Below are 19700 nucleotides of genomic sequence, written 5' to 3'. Positions count from 1 at the left end.
AAGTTAATATCATTTGAGGTATTTCGAACTTTTTCCGGATGAAAATGCCCTTAAGGCCTTCAAAGGGCAATTTGGACAATTCTTTCGCCACTCATCTTGCGTCAAACACCTAGAGTCCAACAATTTTTTTACTACTATTTAATTCAATTACCATCCAAATTGAATTTAAATATAATTAAAATTTGCCGTAAAAAATAGTACTATGTGTTAATTTTTCAATTATTAGATGATCAATTATATTGGGATAGTGAATTGGGACTTGATACTTTATTTTATTTTTTTCAATCTGAACTGCATTTTAAGAACTTACTATAGATGATTTGTGAATTATATTTAGTTTATTTGTCTTGAAATTAAATAATTATTAATTTGGATGGTCATTCGGTGTATTATTTATATGAATTTCATAATGAAGATCAATTACCATCCAAATTGAATTTAATTATAAAAATTTTCCGTTAAAAATTGTTGGACTATAGGCTTCTGGCGCAAGATGAGTGGCGAAAGAATTGTCCAAATTGCCCTTTGAAGACCTTAAGGGCATTTTCGTCCAGAAAAAGTTCAAAATACCTCAAATGATATTAACTTGTAATTGACAGACCTAAAATGATATTTTTAAAGTTCACGGACCTAAAATGATACTTTGGCAAAGTTCGTGGACCTAAAAAAAAGTTCCCTCAAAATAATATAAAATAGTTGAAGTGGAGAAAAATGAAGTAAGAGAGCAAAAAAGAAGCGAGTCGCTTATCTTGGGACGAAGGGAGTATGATATTTGTATATAGTTTGTCTAATTTAATTAATACTTGTATTAAAAAAATGGTGTAACATTTATGCCCTATGCCTCAATAGCAGGATGATTAAAATTGTGTAAGAATTTGCGATAGCATTTCTGACCGAAAATGTGATTTTTGAAACATTGGATACTCAGAAGGTGAGAGTGGCATTTTCTAAGTATCATTTTTTCAGTTCACTCATGTTTTAAGTGAAAAAATACTTAAGAAAAGATGACTGCATTTAAGAATGTAGGCCTACAGCATAGCTACGAGCGTTTGAACGCAATAATCAAATACAGTTTAGAAGCATACATACAAATCATGATTGCTGAGCTACAAAAAAACGAACTAGTAGATGTTAGTACACCTAATAGCTGTACACAAAAATCTCAAAAATACGAACTAGAGCCGATTACTGAAATCCATTGCATCGGCAACTATACGAACCAATGGTTTATGCTACACTACTGTGGTGCTAAAACCTACACGAATTTATTCATATTCAGGTCCACGGATCTTGTCCTGCTAATTTTGCTATCGGGATTACAATCATCAAAGCGCAGCACCACCATATATGTCGGTAGCCTCCCTATTTCTTTCCTGCCCGTTGTCTCCACGTGCTCTGCATTTCGAAACACCAATAATAGTCAAATTAGTCGAATCTTAAAACATTTGCATGAGTTGTGAAAGTGTATACGGATGAAGTTTGGAGTACCAGAAGCTCGTCATCAGAAGGCTCAGCATCTGCAGAGCCAGAATCAGAAGTGTTCTTATCAGGCTTATCCGATGCTGCAGGTTGGCTGTCCCTGTCCGTGTTATCTGCTTCCTCAGACTCCTCCCCTCCAGATTCTTCTCTGTCTTCGTCTAATTGCTTCCCATCCGAAGCAAAAATAGCCTCGTCCTCCAGCTCACTAGCATCATGTGGAGAGCCACCAACATGGTCACTATGAGTGTTTTCAGAATCGTCTTCACCCTCTTTGTGCTCTTCTGATTCAGCATCCTCCTCATGTTTCTTGCCATTATCAGACAGCTCCTCATCAGACACACTCTTATGGCTCCTCTCATTTTGTTCCTTCTCTGGATTGTCGGAATACAAACGGAAAAAGTTGAGTGCATAAACTCTCGTAGTGCGCAATATTGACAACAAATATGTATGCGCCACTGTGTGTGACGAAGTATGGTGGGTAAAACATCATAGTTATGACAAAAAACACAAAACTTTGAAGAGAACTCCAAGAATAACGTCATTGAAAAGTATAAACACAGTTAGCCATTATATATTGAAGTACTGATAGTTGATCAATCACCTGAGTCTGACTGATCAACCGGGGACTTTGAAGAAGACTGAGGTTCTGCAACCACTGGTTTTTCTCTCCTTTCCACAGTGAAAGTAATCTTCACTGGACCTTTTCGACCCTCTTTAGGACTTTTTCGTGGAGTCCTCTTCCCTCTTACTTGAGACGACGGAGATCTGCCAGTCAGTTTCTATGTAAGCTAATTGCAAAGAAAAGAGATGAGCATTTCAGCGCCTGTTCATAGAGGAAAAGCAACTTACTTCATGCTCAAATTTTCAACATGTTCAGAACCTCCCACCGTTTTCTTTTTCTGCCCAGATGATCTGCAGGTCCAATAATGAGGACATCAGAATAAAATAACTTGGTTAAAAAAATTGTCAGAGAAATAATGGGAGATACATACATGTGAGGCAGATAATTAAGTAAGTTAATACAAAAGATGTAATTGTCAATTTAAAAAGCAACCATCTATCCAATTCTTAAAAACTCACTTCGCACCCAACTTTTCATCTTGTCCTGAGCCTCCAGTCGACTTCTCTCTCTGCCCAGACGACCTGCAGGTGAATTAAATGAAATGAGACCTAAGTATAGCCACTTTTAACTGCAAAGATGAAACACATGGAGACAGGAAATTTACTAAGATAACACCCCAAAAAATGCTATAGTCAAACATAAAATACTATCGTGTCCACAAGGTAAAATGCCACAAACAGATATAGTTAAGCAGCACCTCACTCCAAAATTGGGATGAATGTACCCCAAGTGTAGCAATTTCCTATCAGAAACATCAACAGTTTGCCCTATTTTGGTGCAAGTTTTGCAAAGTTTCGGCAAACCACAATTCCATCTCCAATGGATTACACGAAATTTGCACCAGAAGGAATGCTATGTTCTGATGAATGCTCCAATCAATCTCTTGCGAAATTTGGGTGACCCATAATTCCTTACTCCAGTGGATTGTACAAAATTTGCACAAAATTTGCACAAAACTTGCACCAAAAGAATTATTCTGTAATATAGCTAATTATCTTATTTCATTCATTTTTGTTCTTTATAACGAATTACATATGTTAACAAGTGTTATCTCAAATATTATTGATCAGGTATAGTCACTAATAAAATCTATACTATATTTTTAGATTTTAGATAAATATATATGTAAATTATACTCCGTATATACCAAAATATGAGATTTACTCGGATAATGTATTTAAATAAAATACAAACATTTACATATTGTAGGATTAAAATTATAATTACAGATTCCATAGGAGAACAGAAACACCAGCACTCTGACTTGACGCAACTAGTGTTGTAAATGAGTCAAGCTACTGAAATCTAAACTCGGTAAAAGCTCTTTCAAGCCTGTTAAGTGGAGCTCATAAGCTAAGCAAGTTAGGCTTGAGCATGGAAATATTTGGCTCGTTAGATATTGAGCAAGCTCGTCTCTTGAGTTAGCTTGAACATATAAAATTATTCACATTATGCAACTTATACATTATACTATGATTATTTATAATAAATCTTTACTCCACTTTATTTGCTAATGAATCTACAAAATACAATATATATTGTGCAAATAAATAGTAATTTATTTTTTAGAGAATATGTAGATTAAAATGAACAATAGTGTGCCTTAATTTATTGAAGGCAGCACTCACCCTCCTTTAGGACGAGAGCCCTTTGATGAGTCAAGCTGCTGCAAATGGAGTATTGGCACTGTCAGATCTAATGCTAAACCAGTGAAACATTTCTAGAAGGAGAAAAATAAAGTGATATTTGCAATTCACCTTTGATTTGTGATTATTCTCAACTAGCTCCCAGCGCTCCCTATCTAATTGAAGAACTTCCACATCTCCGTCATCATATACTATCTGCGGGTCCAATCAAAAGATATATATTTGATAACAACGGGCAATGAAAATAAACTCAGGAATGAGAGAATTATGAGAAGACGCTGTCAACTAATTCTAGAGTATTAAATGCCTCTTACCACATGTTTCTTTTTATGGGTATCAAACGACTTTATTACACCTTCGTAAAATCTGTATAATACCAGAGAAGTATTAATGCCATGAATCGCTCACAATGAACATAAAGTTTAACAGTTTTGCTATGGAAGTCTGCTACTTGAAAGTTGAAACAAAATGTAAAAATAAGCTGATCATGACTGTATGCAGATTCATTAACAACAGTACTGAGGTCTTGGATAATCCAAATGAAGGGGGAAAAGATACCTATAGCTAAAGAAAGTCAAATAATTGTGGATGTAATTATGCAAAAAAAAGGGATGAATTCATAGTCCAGCCACTTCTTATTAATTTTCTATTTTATTCTTTTCTATTTTCTAGATTCTCATGTTCTCATATATGAGAAGAGAGGTACAAATCAGGCATCATATTAATTCAGATCAAAAGGAGAGCTGCATAGGAAAATCAAGTGTGCTTAACGGGCAATGGTTTGAAATGTTTAATGCCTACATCTCCATTCTGCAAAGTTGCTTCTCCACATACCTTACGATATTTTATAGCACACAAATTGAACAACACTTACTCCTTATCCATCGGCCACCAAACTTTTATTCTTGAACCGATTAAGTCGCTACTGCGGCTTCCACTGTCCTTGGTTGTGCACTAAAAATGAAAGAAAGTGGAAACAATGTTGGAAAGTGTAGGGAGAGAAAAATTCTGGATCATTCACTTTCATGATAGAAGAAAATGGAACCAGTAATATTTAAAACTGCATCTCATAGCTCGATGGTACTGATCAGCATCTCAATTTCGGATGTAATGAATTCAAGAAAGTGAACCAGATTAGGCTCAACAATAACACAGCTTAATGATCCAAATTAATCCCCCATGTAGTTTGTTTCTTTACTATACTTGTCATTTCTAAAATTGGGATGCATATGACGATCAAGTTTCCATAAATATTTCTTTGGCGTTTTAATATGGAAAAGGCATCATTAGTGTCCATATACAGTCATTAAGACCATGTATATGCATAATCTCCGTTCATTAGATAAATTGCACAAATGATGCACTAACCTTGGCTAATCCAGAGACACTTTTCTTTTTCTTCTTCAGGGACGCCGACTTTGAAAAACTGAACGAGGGTGCCTCCTCAGTTTCATTGACTTTCTTACGCTTCTGTACATACAAGAGTTAGTTAGTCAGAATGAAATTCATATGATGAACTGCAGGCCATCAACTTATTGCATAACTTAGAAGCAAACCTTAGCATCAGGGGAGTGATCGAGGGACTCAGCATTATCTCTCCCAGGTCGTTTAGCTTTCTGCTTAGAGGAGGCACCGGATTTCTTGCCCATACGGGAAAGTAACAAGTCAGATTCAGCCATTTTTTCTTGTGCTGAGTTATCTTCTGAAGAAGATTGAAGATCTCCATCCATTTTGTCAGAAACATCACTAGTATCTTCCTGATTTACTTTACTAGACCTCTTAGAACCCTTTGCAGGAGTTGTTTGGAGAGATTTGTGAGCTTGAGAAGATGATGTTCTCCTACGTTTTGGGACAGGAACATCCTTGGATTCATCCAACAATGTTTTCCTCTTCTCTAGCTGGTGGATGTTTCTCCTCTTTTTCCCAACATGCTCATCATTGTTACTAGATCCAATCTTGCCAGATGTTCCCAGGTTATCAGTATTTATTTCCTTCACCATTTCCAAAATATCAAAATCGTTTTCTTTGGAGATCCCAGTTGGTGCAGACTGGTTCTTTGCCTCTTTTCTTGCCTTTGCTGCTTTAGCTTTTAGCCGTTTCATTAACTTTCCTAACGGTATCTCACTGCCCTCGGTTTCACTATCCTTTATGATATCATCCTCTGCATGTACGGAATTAACCTGAAAGTGACAAATGAAACCATACGACTATATTACCACACAAGGCCAAAACTAAGATATAAGATACCAGTAGCCCATGTTTTAATACTTACAATTTCATTAGTTTCCAATTTAAGTGATTCAAAGTGGGCAAGAACACCATCTTCTGCCAGCCAAGTCTTCTCTTCACCAACCTAGTTCATAAGAAACAAGAAACATATTCAATCAGATAAATGGTTGCAGCAAAAAGAGAAAAAAGTAGTACTACTACTTTCTTAGAAGGCTTATAAATGCTGGAGTACATGATATTTTCGCATTGAAATAAAACAATCTTGCAGGGTCAACAACATGACCAGAACTCAGTTACCCACTCAATTGCCCCAACAAGTAAAAAGAAAAAGACACAGAAGAAGGCAAAGTCAAAATAATAATAATAATAATAATAATAATAATAATAAAAATAATAATAATAATTCAACAATGTATGAGCACCATCAAGACTTTTACTGATATTTCATGGCATAAATGCAGCAGGCCAAGATAAAACTGCACACAAAGAAAATGTCAGTGCAGATGACTGAATGATAGCACAATTTGGATTTCCAATGATCTAGCCATATAGGCATAGGTTGTGTTAAAGGACTATTGTTGGGAAAATGCTTAATACCAACAGAATGTCGAGAGACACAAATTATCAAAGCATGCAGTATATCCAGAGAACTGCAGTTAGTCAAGCATAAATGAGCATAATAGGGAAAAACAGCTGCTGTGCACAAAAAAAACGAGTCATTAGGTTTGACATTCATCAGAGCCAGCCAAGGCTGGTGCATATAGCATAGAACATAAATGACCACCCTTACCCCTTACAGAACCTTAACAACAAAAAATAATTTTCACTTAAACATTAACTGCTTCTTACTACAATCAGATGTAGAGAAATCTAGTGACAAGGATTCCATTCTCTCGTTAGTTATCATCTTATCAAGAGAGATACAAAGGCTTATGCAAGTATGTATATTTTTATATAAAAGATGGCATACATACCGGCGAGGCATCTTCAACTTTCTTCGCACGTTGTTTGTAAAGCCCAGCAGGTAGGGTCACAGATACACTGGAGTCATGAAGATCCTCATGATTTGGAGATAACTTCTTCACAATTGACATACCAAGGTCGCACAGAGCATACGAATTCTGTAATATATAATTTGGAATTATTCCACTTTAGGAAAAATTAATCTTGAAGCATTCCAATGTAGGTCATACTAGTATATCTTTTCCTAAAGGAAAGATATTTTTTCTCGTCAAGAGAAAAAAGTACTTTAGAAAATGAAACAAAACTCTAGTAGCATTTAAATATCAAACCTGGGACTTAGTCGTATCAAAAGCATCTGTGGAGCTCTTGATACATAGAAAAATAGAATTAAGCAATGAAAGAGTCTCCTTGTCCTTGCTAATGCTAACATCAGATTTTCCATCTCCATCTCCATGCACCAGCATTGATAGGAAAAGATATGACTTCCTGAAGCAGATTCACGTATATTAAATGGAGAATAAGAAATTCCATACAGTAGCAGTATCTTTACAAGTATACCCAATATGTTGCAGTCACTTCATACTATTACTAGCAAAGCAACCGTTCCCATAAGCTGTAAGCATTGTCCCAGGCACGATAGATGTACTAAAAATGTGGACCTAATCAGATCATTTTTATCAAAAGCAGAAGTCTTTTACGGGAATAATAAATTTATAACTTAGCAATAAATGCAACCTCCAAACGCGACAAAACAAATTTCTTTATATGCTCTTCTTTCCTAGGTAAGGAAGATTAACTTCGTTATGCTGTAATAAATCATTTCTGACTTAAACATACCTTTCTGGAGTAACCACACGTCACACATATTAATCATAACATTAACCTAGTTGTCCTTTAAGAAGTCGCTACATTAAAATTCTATGATAACCATCTACAGATCCAATCAATGTAACAAACAAGTACTCATATAAGTAACAAACAAGTACTCATAATATAACATGGATAACGCATGTGCTCTTAATCCCATTTGGCATTTTCCCATCACAACTTATCTCGACAAATGCATTCTTCCAAGCTTGTATAAATCATTTGAGCAAGTGTCAGCCAAGAAAATAAAGAATTCATTCTCAAAACAACAAGAAAAATTAGAAAATTAAACCATGTTATAGCACGTCATCCAATCAAAAAGCAATCTGACAGGTTGATAAGTAATGTTCTCTCGACGCAACAAAATAAAGACCTCTTATGTTCGAGCACACACACGAAAAAAGGTGCACAGTTAAATGCTGCACATCTATTCTATTCTAGTTACAAGTACACTCAGTTATAGATGCATTTAGATATTTCTGAATGATATTAGATTATGTATATTTAAATTTTACCACTAATTTAATCACTGAATAATTTTTTATAAATGCCTACAATGTAGTTAATGGAAGTTATTTTTCAGCTTATGAAAACTAGTGATCTACATATAACCAAGAATATAGACTTATTAGTATGTAAGTTAAATGGAGTCGAAATATAGACAGACAACATAAAGCTTGCCAACTGTCCACTGAAGCATCAAATAACAATCTTTTAAGAGATATCACGACCACAAACAAATTTAACTATATACGGAAAATGGCCATAAATGTAGCAAAATCATTCTTTGTTGGGCTGAGATGATAAGTTTTATAACGTCGAAATTTTTAAAAATAGCAGTATTTATAAAGCTTAGAGTTGATGATATGTTGATCACATGTTAATGAGACCAACTTATTCAAAATTTGATGTTACTGAAATTCCTCCTTAGATATTTCGGCACGGGAATTAAGAAGCGATGTTTAGTGAGTTAAATAGAGATAGAATAACGTATGATAGAGAAAAGTAAATAAGTGAGGAGAGAATAAATACGAGGGAAAATAAAGTAGGAGAGATTAAAGGCGTTAATTTTTGCCAAAAGAGGAAATGTTCTACTACTTACCTTGGGAGGAGAGAATAAATAGGAGAGAAAATAAAATAGGAGAGATTAAAAGGGTTAATTTTTTCCAAAAGAGGAAATGTGTTACTTACCTTGGGACATCCCAAAAAGGTATACTAATCAGTAATCACTTACCTTGGGTGAAGGGAGTATCAACCAAAACTTTTCTAGGACAAGTTCACCATATTACATGTTTTTGTTTTTATTTTTGTTTCAGTCAAAGGATGATTTGATTTTGTGTCCTTCACCCTAAAGTGTTGCCACTCCTACACAGGAATAATCTTTTTTAATTTTCAAAAATGTTTAGAGGAAATAATAATATCCAAAAAGTTCAGCTTAAATATTCATATTCCATAGCACTTGTTTGCTTTGACTTCCGATGGCCACCAAGGCCAGAGGTGCATCAGAATCACGCAGATGGTCATATGATATCCTCTACCCATTTAAATTATTGAGTCAGGTTGCTTTGGTGATTCTTCAGGATCATATTATTTAATGGCGTATTAGGATGGGAAATATGCAAGCAGCAAGAATCCTAAAAGCCAATTGAATAGATGATCATTTCAGGCTTTCAGCTCCGCAAGACCGTATCAACATTGTTGAGAGCTGAAATTGCACTATAGCACCCATTTACAAGGATACTCTCCAACTGAACTCAAAAGGGGTGGTAAGTTCAGAGATCGGACAAACGAAAATGCCTAAGGAAATATAGAAGCAAATGCATTGCCATGATTGAAGTAGATTGTTTTAACCAAGAGTCCAAGACCAAGACAACCTAAAGTGATAGGGCTATAAACTACTGCTATGCTAAGAGAAAATAAATTACAATCAGGATGTTCTAAAATAACGTTACAGCTGCATGTTATTAACTTAAGCTCTTTAAACTTCATTTTAGCAATTACAATTGCCAGTCTAAGATACCTGTACATTTCTTCAAATGTTTTGACATCTCTGGATTCGTCAATACTAGGAAACAAGGGATGATGAGCAAGAGAATGCACCACATATGGGAGCAAGTATTCTGGACTGTGTGGGGGAGAATCTGCATCAGTCTGAGAAGAAGCCTGCCTCCCCCTACCATGTCGACACATCTGAATGATGTCTTTCAAATTGCATTTGTTCTGTGAAATAGTTTAAGTTAACATTATGCAATATACATGTGAAACTTCCAAGAGGTAGATTAATCAATAGCAATATGTTTAGATACAATAAAAGATAGGTGAGTTATAGTTATGAGTATTTCAGAAGAACTGTTTAGGACTGTGTATGGACTAATGTGTTTCAAGGTCCAGGGATATATGGTTTGATTTCAAGAGCATTTAATTAAGTTGAAAAATCACAATAATAACATTTTCCCACCAAAGCCATGCCATATACTGTATCCACTAAGTTATATCAATTCTCAAATAAGGACCAACAGTATGATAGTTGTCTAATCTGCCACCAATTTTAGAATATATTTTCCAAAATATAATTTATTTATGTACTGTTATGTACTGTCCATGCATTAAATTCCATTGTCAGTGAAGAAACAGGAGTGGCCTTTACCTCCTCGATATCTGCCTGTTGAGTTGTATTGTCAAGCAGGAATGCACAAGCATACTTAGGATCCAGAGCCCTGTCCTTTACATATTGATGAATCTTGCCGAGCAGTAGTTTCTTTACCTCAGGGAATTTATCCTACAAAATCATTTGGGTGGGAGGGTATTAAGAAAATAATACTCTATTTAAGGTATTAAGAATTAGGAAATTTATTCTGTAATCATCTACATACTCCTAACCAATGCAATCTACCTCTGAGGTTCTCAGTGTAAGGTAAAAGACATCAACTGGAATTTTGTGCTCCCAGTACTTTGATAAGCGAAGAACAGCTTTAGCTGCAGCAAGCTTCAAATGAGCCTTATCAACTGAACTGGAACACGAAGAGAGAAATGACATCAATGCCAGAAACATTTAGCAATGCCTGGGCAAATGAAGAAGACATCTATGTCTCCAACACCCTAAAAGAAAATTTGAGATATATACAGCCAAGATACCTCGACCTAATCTTGCTAGAGATATCACCAAAAGTTAGAATGTTCCTGAGGATACCAATCAGGTCATCAATTCCAGAACGAAGGTGGGCATCCTTGACAGGTAAATAGCTCTTGACCAGAGCTTTGACCCCATATATCTGCATGTACAAGTTGATTCTCATTTAGCTCCAAAGGTTCACAATACACGTACTATTCAGCGAAGATCTAACAGAGTAGCAGAAAAACCTTTAGGGAACAAATTTCACTTCTATCATCCCAAGAATCAGGTGCTTTATCTTCTGATATCTGCAAGTGAAGTGTATAGCATAACAACTGCAATAACCAAGAGAAAGAAACACAAATTCTCGTGTATATAATCTGTCATACATGTCCAATCTCCATTATGTTTTCTCTGATGAACTTTACAATCTCACTTTCTCTTGTTTCAAAGACTGGCATAGCAGCTTGTGCAATACACCCAAGAGACTGTAGTACAGCTGGCATGTGTGCCTTCTCTTCAAGCATATCAACTAGCCTCTAGTTATTTAGAACGCAGGGGATAGAAGGGGGAGAGAACAGACTCGTGAGGTAGCCGAGAAAATAAAACAAACATGATGACAAATAGGAGAAAAAGAAGGCAAATAAAACCTTATAAAGAACAGAAAGGGACATAAGCCCATCATCTTTTGTGATGGACGCCAGTGCATGAACAGCATACTTGGCCTGCCTTCTGTTACCCTCAAAACATATACGCTCAAGTATAAGGTCTAATGATCTACAAGGAAACCGAAAGATTCAGTTAAAGAAGATGAACAAAAAAGGGCACCAAATTAATTTAGAACAAATATTATATAGTCTCACCTTAATGAAACACCCAGTTGTTCTCGGATAGTTCCCCCAGCCTTTGCGAGGATATGCAGAGTACCTTCCTTTATTATTTCATTTTCGTCCTCAAGAAAATGTACCAAGTCCTCTTCAATTCCATGTAGCAGCAGAGGACAAAATCGAGCAAGAATCTACAGGTTGTAAACATCCATCAGAAAGGATTTACAAATGTTTAGGTTGTCAAGTAACAACTCCCCTGAGATATAAGGAGTCCTTTAAGAAGATCAAGCATGCAATCATTAACCATAACTATTCGGTAGTGACAAAAGAGATCTGGCATGATAATCAACCTGAATTGTTTCAATGGAACAAGCAATGCTAGTGCAATAGTAGTACTCTCTAGAGGGCGCATGGCTAATTGGTCAGAAGAGAATGAGAATGGGAATGGAATGGCAACTGCAAGTTTGGAAATCAGAAATGATCCGTAAAAGAGTGTTTGCTACCCCACATGAGAGGAATCCCCCATCCTTCTAAGCTTTGCGGGAGGGGGGGAATGGAATTGAATTCTCCTTTATAATCAAACCCAAACCTCATTCCAGTTCCCCTTTCACATAGCCAAGCACACCCCTAGATTTTCATCTTATAATCTACAAGTATGCATGGTAAACCATCATAGGAAATCATTATAGCATGTACCACTTGCTCGATGGCAGAATTCAAATAATTGTGAAGTTTTGCAAATTGTATGTGCCTCACAATTCAAACAAGAGTATGCATATCTGAAGAGTTTGATTTCAACCAAACTAGAATATGTACTCAAAAGATATCCGCATCTCCTGATTTTCAAATTTTCAGGCCATAAACTCTGTGATATGAAAACATCAGCAATTTCAGGTTTCAAAATGCATATAAGCTTCTAGGTTTCCATAAGAAAACACTCAACAGCCATCCACAGAGTCAAGATGTCATTACATCAGCAGTTATCTGAACATAACAGAACAAATAGTAGATGTCATACCACAAGAATGGTCATGCAGGACAAAATCAAGTCGTTTCCAGAAGATTTGTGTAGGCCAGCCTCAAGAACAATTTCTTTGACATGGTCCTTATCAAAAAGTAGATAAGAGCATTTCAAAGAAAGAGTGCTCAGGAACTCATAGAGTCTATCCTCATCCCCAAGGAGTTTCAGCAAATCCTCCTGTACGATAGCAAGAAAGATCGAGGACCCCTTATTTGATTACGGAAGCATTTTCAAGTTTAATTTATTGCAAGAAAGAAGGGGAGATAACAAAAGAAAAGGCACCAGAATGGTATCATCATGAGATTAAAGCCTCACCCGTGAGCTATTGGCATGAATTGAGCTAGTGTTTGGATCTAGAAGTCGAGATACAAGTTTCCATATGTCAGAATCCTTTAATTGGTCAAGATTCTGAAAGTTCTCCTCTGCTCCTGCTGGATTAGTAAAACAACGAGACATAGCACGGAAGCAAAATGATATTTTCTTTTGGCTCTCCACCCTATCACCTTCCTGTAAAATATAGATAGGCAAAGGAACAATAATTTCATCAAAAGAGCTGCCAAGATTCTTTAAATAGTCAAAGAGATAGAATGCAGAACCAATTGTTATTACCTCAGACAACTGTTTGAGGGAAAGGTATTTATTCATCTCCTGCTGTAGCCTGCATATTTTCTCTCAATGAGACTATCTTACACGTATTTAGGCATTAGTAGTGTTGATGTATACCCCAACTCATGCACACTATCCCCCACCCCAATCCAACCCCCAAGTCTCATTTAAGATAGTGTTATATGTTTCACGTACCTTTGTTTCTGTTCGAGTATCTTCTCAAGAGCCTTAACCTCAACTTTGTCAAGCTCAGAGAAGATACAAACCCACTTTTTCACCTTATCTTTGACAGGAAAATTGGTTGGGAACAAGGACAAAGATAGGATGGGCTCAATTGTATCTGATCTGTATATAGAACACAAAAATCATGGATGTTATCATAGCTAGAAACCAGTTGTGGTCAGTGCTCCTACTTCTCTCTATTAACATTAATTGTAGATTCACTTCATGAGCATATTACGGTGGTGTTAGTTTCAAACAAAATAAACTGCCTCCATAGAGCGTTGATCACTATACTTATTCTCATATTGATTGGTCATATTTTTGCAAAGCACATAAGTAGGACTTCAATGACTAACCCGAAATCTTTATCGTAGAAACATCTCAATATCTTCCCCACAATCCAATCAAATTCGCCATTCTCTGTCATGCCACTAGACAGCTTCGTGCAAGATGCTTTGTATATGTCAGCTAACCTCTCCATTGTATACCTTTTGACAAGAAGCTGGAAGCACAAAAATTGTTACGGAATTGCAGGGAGATGGCAAGAATGAATGATAAAAACGATGAGACAGGTATACATACAGATTTGTCTCTAAGGCGTTCAGATACCAGTTTAATAGTTTCAACTGGTATGGATGTAATGGCATGACATACCACATCACAAACAACTGAGACAACTTTTTTACGAACACTTTCCTCATAGTCCAATAACCGATCACAAAGAGCAGCTGGAAGAATTGATTAAAATAATTAGTACTCCCTCCATCCCCTAAAAATAGAAACTTTCTATTTTAGGAAGTTTCTTTCCCTCTAATGAGGTTGGGCCCATTTTCCACTAACACACTTTAGCTTCTATCTCTCTCTTACTTTACCAAAAACCCGTGCTGTTTCAAAAGTTTCTATTTTTAAGGGACGGATGGAGTATAAATATCTTAGAAACCATAATATAGGGGAAACAGGAGTAGGATTTCTTACAGATTATTTGAGGAGCTTCCGGTCTAAAAGGATTCACCAAAAGACAGCTCTTGACATGTTCAAGTACAGACATCCTGACCTCTGCCACTCTATCAGTCAGTCTTTTCAAAAACTCTGAAAAGACGGGCTGGAAAGCTCCAGAAATAGTAGACTCAGGCAGAGAAAAGAGGTCGCCAACCAACTCCACAGCTTTCAAACGAACCTCCAATTGATCGCTCTGTTTATGTCAATATTTTAAACGCGGACAATGAGTTCAGCATAACCAATACCACAATATTTGGAATTACTAAAACCACTTTCTTTTGAAGAACTTGACAGATAAAAGGAGATAAAGTAGGTGAATTAGATGCATATGACCTCAGGCCTTCATCACGACGGAGAAAGCATAGTCAGGTATGCGACAATTGAAGTAAAATATAGAGATGAATATCTAAAAGCACACGGGTATGATTACCAGTAGCTCTCCAGTAAGATAAGGAACAACTCCTGATAGGATTTGAGGAGCAGATCGATAGATATTATAGAATACACCCTGGTAATTCATCTCAGATTTCAGGGACCTGCTGTCTCCTGACATTGAGGACACAAAAAAGTGCTTTATGCTAGGTTCCAGTTTTTCAGCACAGCGTTCTACCACATTCATAGCTAGCCTCCTTGCAGCCATGGTGACATCCTGGAAGCAGAGACTTCAAAGTTCATTTCTATTTGAAAAGTCATTAAATCCAGATAACGGGAGCAAGGAACAAGACATCACCTCATTTTCACCTCCTAAAACAGACAACAATGTAAGTAACAGGTTCTCAGGTACATCCTCACTTTCTTCTAAGAGAACCTCCATGATTGTTCGCATTGAAGTGAAAACATTCTCAGGATGATCATCTCTGAAGGTGAAATATAATTCAAGACATCAATACAGTTAGCATCAAGTTACCCCAATACAGGCATTTATCTTTCTAGATAAGTTATCAACTACAACTTTATAGGACAAACATCCGCACAAGTTTGAAAGAGTTTGTTTCTCTATGATTAATGAGCAAGCAAGCATTAGTAAAGGTAGTAACAGGGTTAGCAAGGATCGGATATTACAGATTTACAGTGCTACACAAGTCTATCTTAGGTACATAATATAACAAACTTACTCCAACCCCCCCCCCCTGATGTTAGTCCATGAATTTAGATGCATCAGCCATATTATAAAGATCTAATACCTTAGCTTCTTTACTCTTTTACAATATAGGAATTCCAAAATTATTTAATACATATTTTTGGTTTACAAGGAGGTTCAACGGATAATGCGTGGTACCTACAACAACATACTGATGTATCTTTGTATTTCGTTCTCCTTTCACCATATCTCAACAAACTTCGCATAGAATAGAATCCTTGACTTCATTAAACATAAGTTACATAACTACTCAATCCCTCCACCACTCCCCTCCCCTCCCAAAATACATTGAAAATTAAACAAATTAATAGAAACTTGCCGCCATTGGAAAAGGTTAAGAATGGTAATCATGTTAAATATTTGTTGAACATACCCATACAGTATATAGTATATACAAAAAAAATCTGTCACCAAACTGAGTCATAAGACTCATAATCTAAAATGTTCTAGCAATCACAAAACCATCACTTTTCAGACCACTTCTCTGACTTTCAAGGAAAGGGAATTGAAAGGACCCTAATTGGCATGCCAAATTGGGAGAGTTTAAATTGGTAACAACTACCAATAATGGCCAAAGGGAAAAGAAAAGCAAAGAGGGTAACCAAAATTCATTTGAAGGGACTTCCAGATGTATCCTATGTAAAATTATGGTTTAGTTAGAACATCTAGGAAACAGCTGAAATTAGACAAATAAAGGAGTGGAAAAACATTTAACACAATCATTTAGAAGCTAAACAGTTTAATGCACTTTGACTTCCTAATATAAAAGTTGTGGCAAACATAGCTGGCATCAATACAAGCATAAACTTGGTTCTCAATTGATGAAATAAGGTGCAATTAAAAGAGTCATACCTGGCAACAGTGAAAAAGGTACTGAACATATCCCTTATGAGATCATCACATTCAAGATCCAACATAACAACACAGGATCTGTATCTTGCCAGGGTTTCAAGAATAACAAGTATCCTTCCAAATGATGGGCTATTTATGTCACTTAAGCCACTAAAAGTACTCACAGTCAACTGAAAAATGTCCTGTCAAAGATCAGATAGTGACTATCAGAATCTAAGCATAGATATACATGTTTAAAAACCAAGCACAAACTTGAGATGTCATCTTGATTCGCTATTTCTTCTTCAAAAGACAAACGCACCTTCATAATATCATCTTCATAAGGAGCCTCGGGTGCAGTAATTCGAGTTATTTCACAAAGACATGCAGCAACGAAAAGATTTACTTCTCGGTCATGATGTTTTAATAGCCCCGGCTTCACAATAGCTTTCAAGAAAGACTGCATGGTGTCCAACATTGTTTTGGGTGGTGACTGATCTAAATCAGTTAGGCATGTCACTCCATGCTGCAACACGAGGGAGAAATCAATTTACTATGAACCAACTACTTAAGCATCCATGTAACCTCGCATCAAGCAATCAGGAAACTTTCATAAGCTCATTCTTATAGCTACTCCAAACTCCATTGTGTAACTTCAAATAGCATTTTTTAATGATAAACTTGAAAGAAAGCTTCAACTAACAATGCAGAAGCATGATCCCTGCCACATAATTGGACAACATTTTTGTTTCTCTTGACGTTTTGCTTCAAAAAAATCATTTAGTGTAAAAACAAATTACAGGCCGAACAAGTCTCCTAAACATTACTACTATTTACTAAACTTAAAAAAGCAGACAGGACTTGTGCCCAACCCTAAAGGCAACAACTTTATCCATAAAAAATCAGAGAGACTTCACGAAGTATCAAAGAGCCTAAAACGATCCCTAATTTGATCCCAACCCAACAATCGCACAATGCAGACACATGCACTTGTAATTGAACTCAAGCGCAACCATATTTTCTATATCACGACTCACAAACCCTTACAATCTCGACACGATAAGTCACGGGATTCAAATTGGTCAGGAAAATTAACAAACACGAACCGCATCTAAAACAAGCCCTAATCCAACTCCAATTGTAATGCCAGCTCAAGTTCCACAAACTAAAAGCATGCATCAACAGACGGAGCTTCCAACCGACAGAATTCAATTTCCAGAGGCCAAAACAATTTCTCAAATTAAAATTCGCATGGAAAAAAAACGCGAAGGCTCACCTTCAAGAGTTTAATGAGAGCGTCTTTGGAAGACGGAGGCGACTTCAACTTCGATCCCAGCTCCTTAAGCTGCTGCTGCAGCTTCTGCGCCATTGTAACTGAATTTGATGGAATTTCAGCCAACTTCAAAATTGAAGTCGAATTCTCACATGAAAAGAAGGCGCCAGGCTCAGCGTGGTTTGAATGTTCGTGCCGCTGAGTGTATGTGTGTTGTGAGTATAGTGAATTTGGGGATTTTTTGAATTTCTATTTGGATTTTCGTCGCTGTTTTGAAAAATGAAACGAAAAAATTCAAGCTTTGTTAGAAATAAAAACAGGTAGTAATAATAAAAAACAGGAGCGTGGCTTTACCCACCAGATTTATGCTTTGTGTAATTTGCATCCATGGGTCTCCTAGTTTCCGATAATTGCAGCGTGCTCTCATATTGGACTATTGTGCAATATCGAAATAAATCTGGACCTCTTTAAAATTATATTAATCCATCGCAAATAGTTCATTAACTCACTAGATATTTAATAAAAAACCTTTCTTGGTATGATGAAATGAAACAGTATTTTTACTTCCATGTCATTTTTTTGCTTGCTATGTTTTTTTCTTAGAAATTCCATTTTCATTCCACATAAAAATAGTTGATGGGGTACGTACTAAACAAGCCCAATAGCAGTGACGGCCCATCAGCCCAAAGCCCAAGGAAGAGTATCAGTTCGGCATTACCAAAGAGTTCGGCCCCAGCCTACAGCTCGGTAAAAGCCGACCAATCAAGCTCTACTCTCAGATCGGTAAAAGCTGCTCGGCAATAGTTCAGCAGTTCGGTCTCAGTATTCGACCGAACTGGGAGATAGTGGACTCATGCAGAACCTCCACGACCTCCACTACACGATCTATTTAGTGGTGTCAACTCATGCAGGATCTCATGCAGGATAGCGGACCAAACAAAGAGATAGTGGACCCATGCAGGATCTCATGACCTCCACGACATCCACAACCTAGTTAGTGGTGATGTAAGCCACGACCTAGTTAGTGGTGATGCAAGCCACGATCTTAGTTCAATGTATAAATAGAACTTAGATCAGATAGACTAAGAGGAAGAAGAAGCTCTCTAAACATCAAATATCATATAGCAAGTCTGTATTTGTAAGCTGTAAACCAGATCAAGCAATACAATCTTGCCCTCCTTTCTTCCCGTGGACGTAGATTTACCTCAGTAAATCGAACCACGTAATTCCTTGTGTCGTGATCTATATATTTTTTACCCGCATTTACTACCATCAAAAATTCGTCAAACCATCACTGGCGCCGTCTGTGGGAAACAGAGAACCAAATTTGTGATAAAGCGAATTTTTGACCCTTTTTCCACCCCAAAAAAAAAAAATGCATACCAGATCACGTAACACCCATAATACCGTTCGTGATAACCATGAGGAAGCTAGTCCAGCCCGCAGGTCTGGAAAACAGCCTCGGGAGAAATCTACTTCCAGTTCTCACGGAGAAGGAACAAGCCGCTCAAAGACTCATCGCACCGAGTCTTCCCAGCAGCCCGATTTGAACGAGGCTGTCAAGTTGTTTTTGGCCGAGAAGCAGGAAGAGTTCTTAATTTTCCTGCAAAAGGGCCAAAAGCCGAAGACGAAAACGGTGGATTCTCCCTCCTCATCCAGACATGAAAGTCACTACCGCAGTAGTAGTGCCGTGTCTTCCAGGAAGAAGAATCCTCAACCCCGACATGTTCCTGTTCCTCCTCGGTACCGGAATCACAGGAGAACTCCATCTCCTCCATACCGAAGAGATGTCGGGTTCGCCATGTACGGAGCATTGATGTCACGCCCGCATTTCCTAAGGATAGGAAGTACGGTGGACCGCG

At 36.9% G+C, this 19700-nt stretch overlaps 1 protein-coding gene across 3 annotated transcripts; it reads right to left on the bottom strand.

Moving 5' to 3' along the window:
• Positions 1 to 994: 994 nt before the first annotated feature.
• LOC121774164 (sister chromatid cohesion protein PDS5 homolog B-like) lies at positions 995 to 18142 on the bottom strand. 3 transcript variants are annotated; one of them, XM_042171075.1, is made up of 34 exons: positions 17842 to 18142; positions 16888 to 17091; positions 16587 to 16768; positions 15324 to 15450; positions 15024 to 15242; positions 14570 to 14786; positions 14177 to 14322; positions 13951 to 14096; positions 13568 to 13717; positions 13376 to 13424; positions 13082 to 13273; positions 12764 to 12943; positions 11782 to 11936; positions 11569 to 11695; positions 11308 to 11457; positions 11167 to 11226; positions 10942 to 11078; positions 10700 to 10817; positions 10454 to 10585; positions 9827 to 10026; positions 7269 to 7425; positions 6951 to 7097; positions 6020 to 6100; positions 5304 to 5927; positions 5116 to 5217; positions 4622 to 4701; positions 4062 to 4113; positions 3859 to 3942; positions 3730 to 3767; positions 2560 to 2622; positions 2329 to 2391; positions 2081 to 2244; positions 1489 to 1850; positions 995 to 1395 (listed from the first exon to the last, which is right to left on the bottom strand). In XM_042171075.1, exons 1-34 carry the CDS (start codon positions 17932 to 17934, stop codon positions 1363 to 1365), a joined length of 5034 nt encoding a protein of 1677 aa, XP_042027009.1. In that variant the 5' UTR covers positions 17935 to 18142; the 3' UTR covers positions 995 to 1362. The 3 variants fall into 3 exon arrangements, 2 of the variants coding, with proteins under 2 accessions (XP_042027009.1, XP_042027010.1); XM_042171076.1 differs by having other exon boundaries at positions 3730 to 3764; XR_006044941.1 differs by lacking the exons at positions 995 to 1395; positions 1489 to 1850; positions 3730 to 3767 and having other exon boundaries at positions 2167 to 2244.
• Between the last annotated feature and the right edge of the window lie 1558 nt (positions 18143 to 19700).

The sequence above is a fragment of the Salvia splendens genome, chromosome 17 (genome assembly GCF_004379255.2).
Source record: "Salvia splendens isolate huo1 chromosome 17, SspV2, whole genome shotgun sequence".
Taxonomy (NCBI): Eukaryota; Viridiplantae; Streptophyta; class Magnoliopsida; order Lamiales; family Lamiaceae; genus Salvia; species Salvia splendens.
Note: the sequence above shows the minus strand (reverse complement) of the source record. Positions and strands in the feature narration are given on the sequence as shown.

Excerpts from the sequence above, each read along its gene's own strand:
- LOC121774164 (XM_042171075.1), bottom strand. The coding sequence starts at position 17,934 with ATGGCGCAGAAGCTGCAGCAGCAGCTTAAGGAGCTGGGATCGAAGTTG. Across the intron at positions 14,787-15,023 it reads ATCTTACTGGAGAGCTACTG|AGCGATCAATTGGAGGTTCG; the intron begins GTAATCATACCC and ends TGACATAAACAG. Across the intron at positions 2,245-2,328 it reads GTTGAAAATTTGAGCATGAA|ATCTCCGTCGTCTCAAGTAA; the intron begins GTAAGTTGCTTT and ends ACTGACTGGCAG.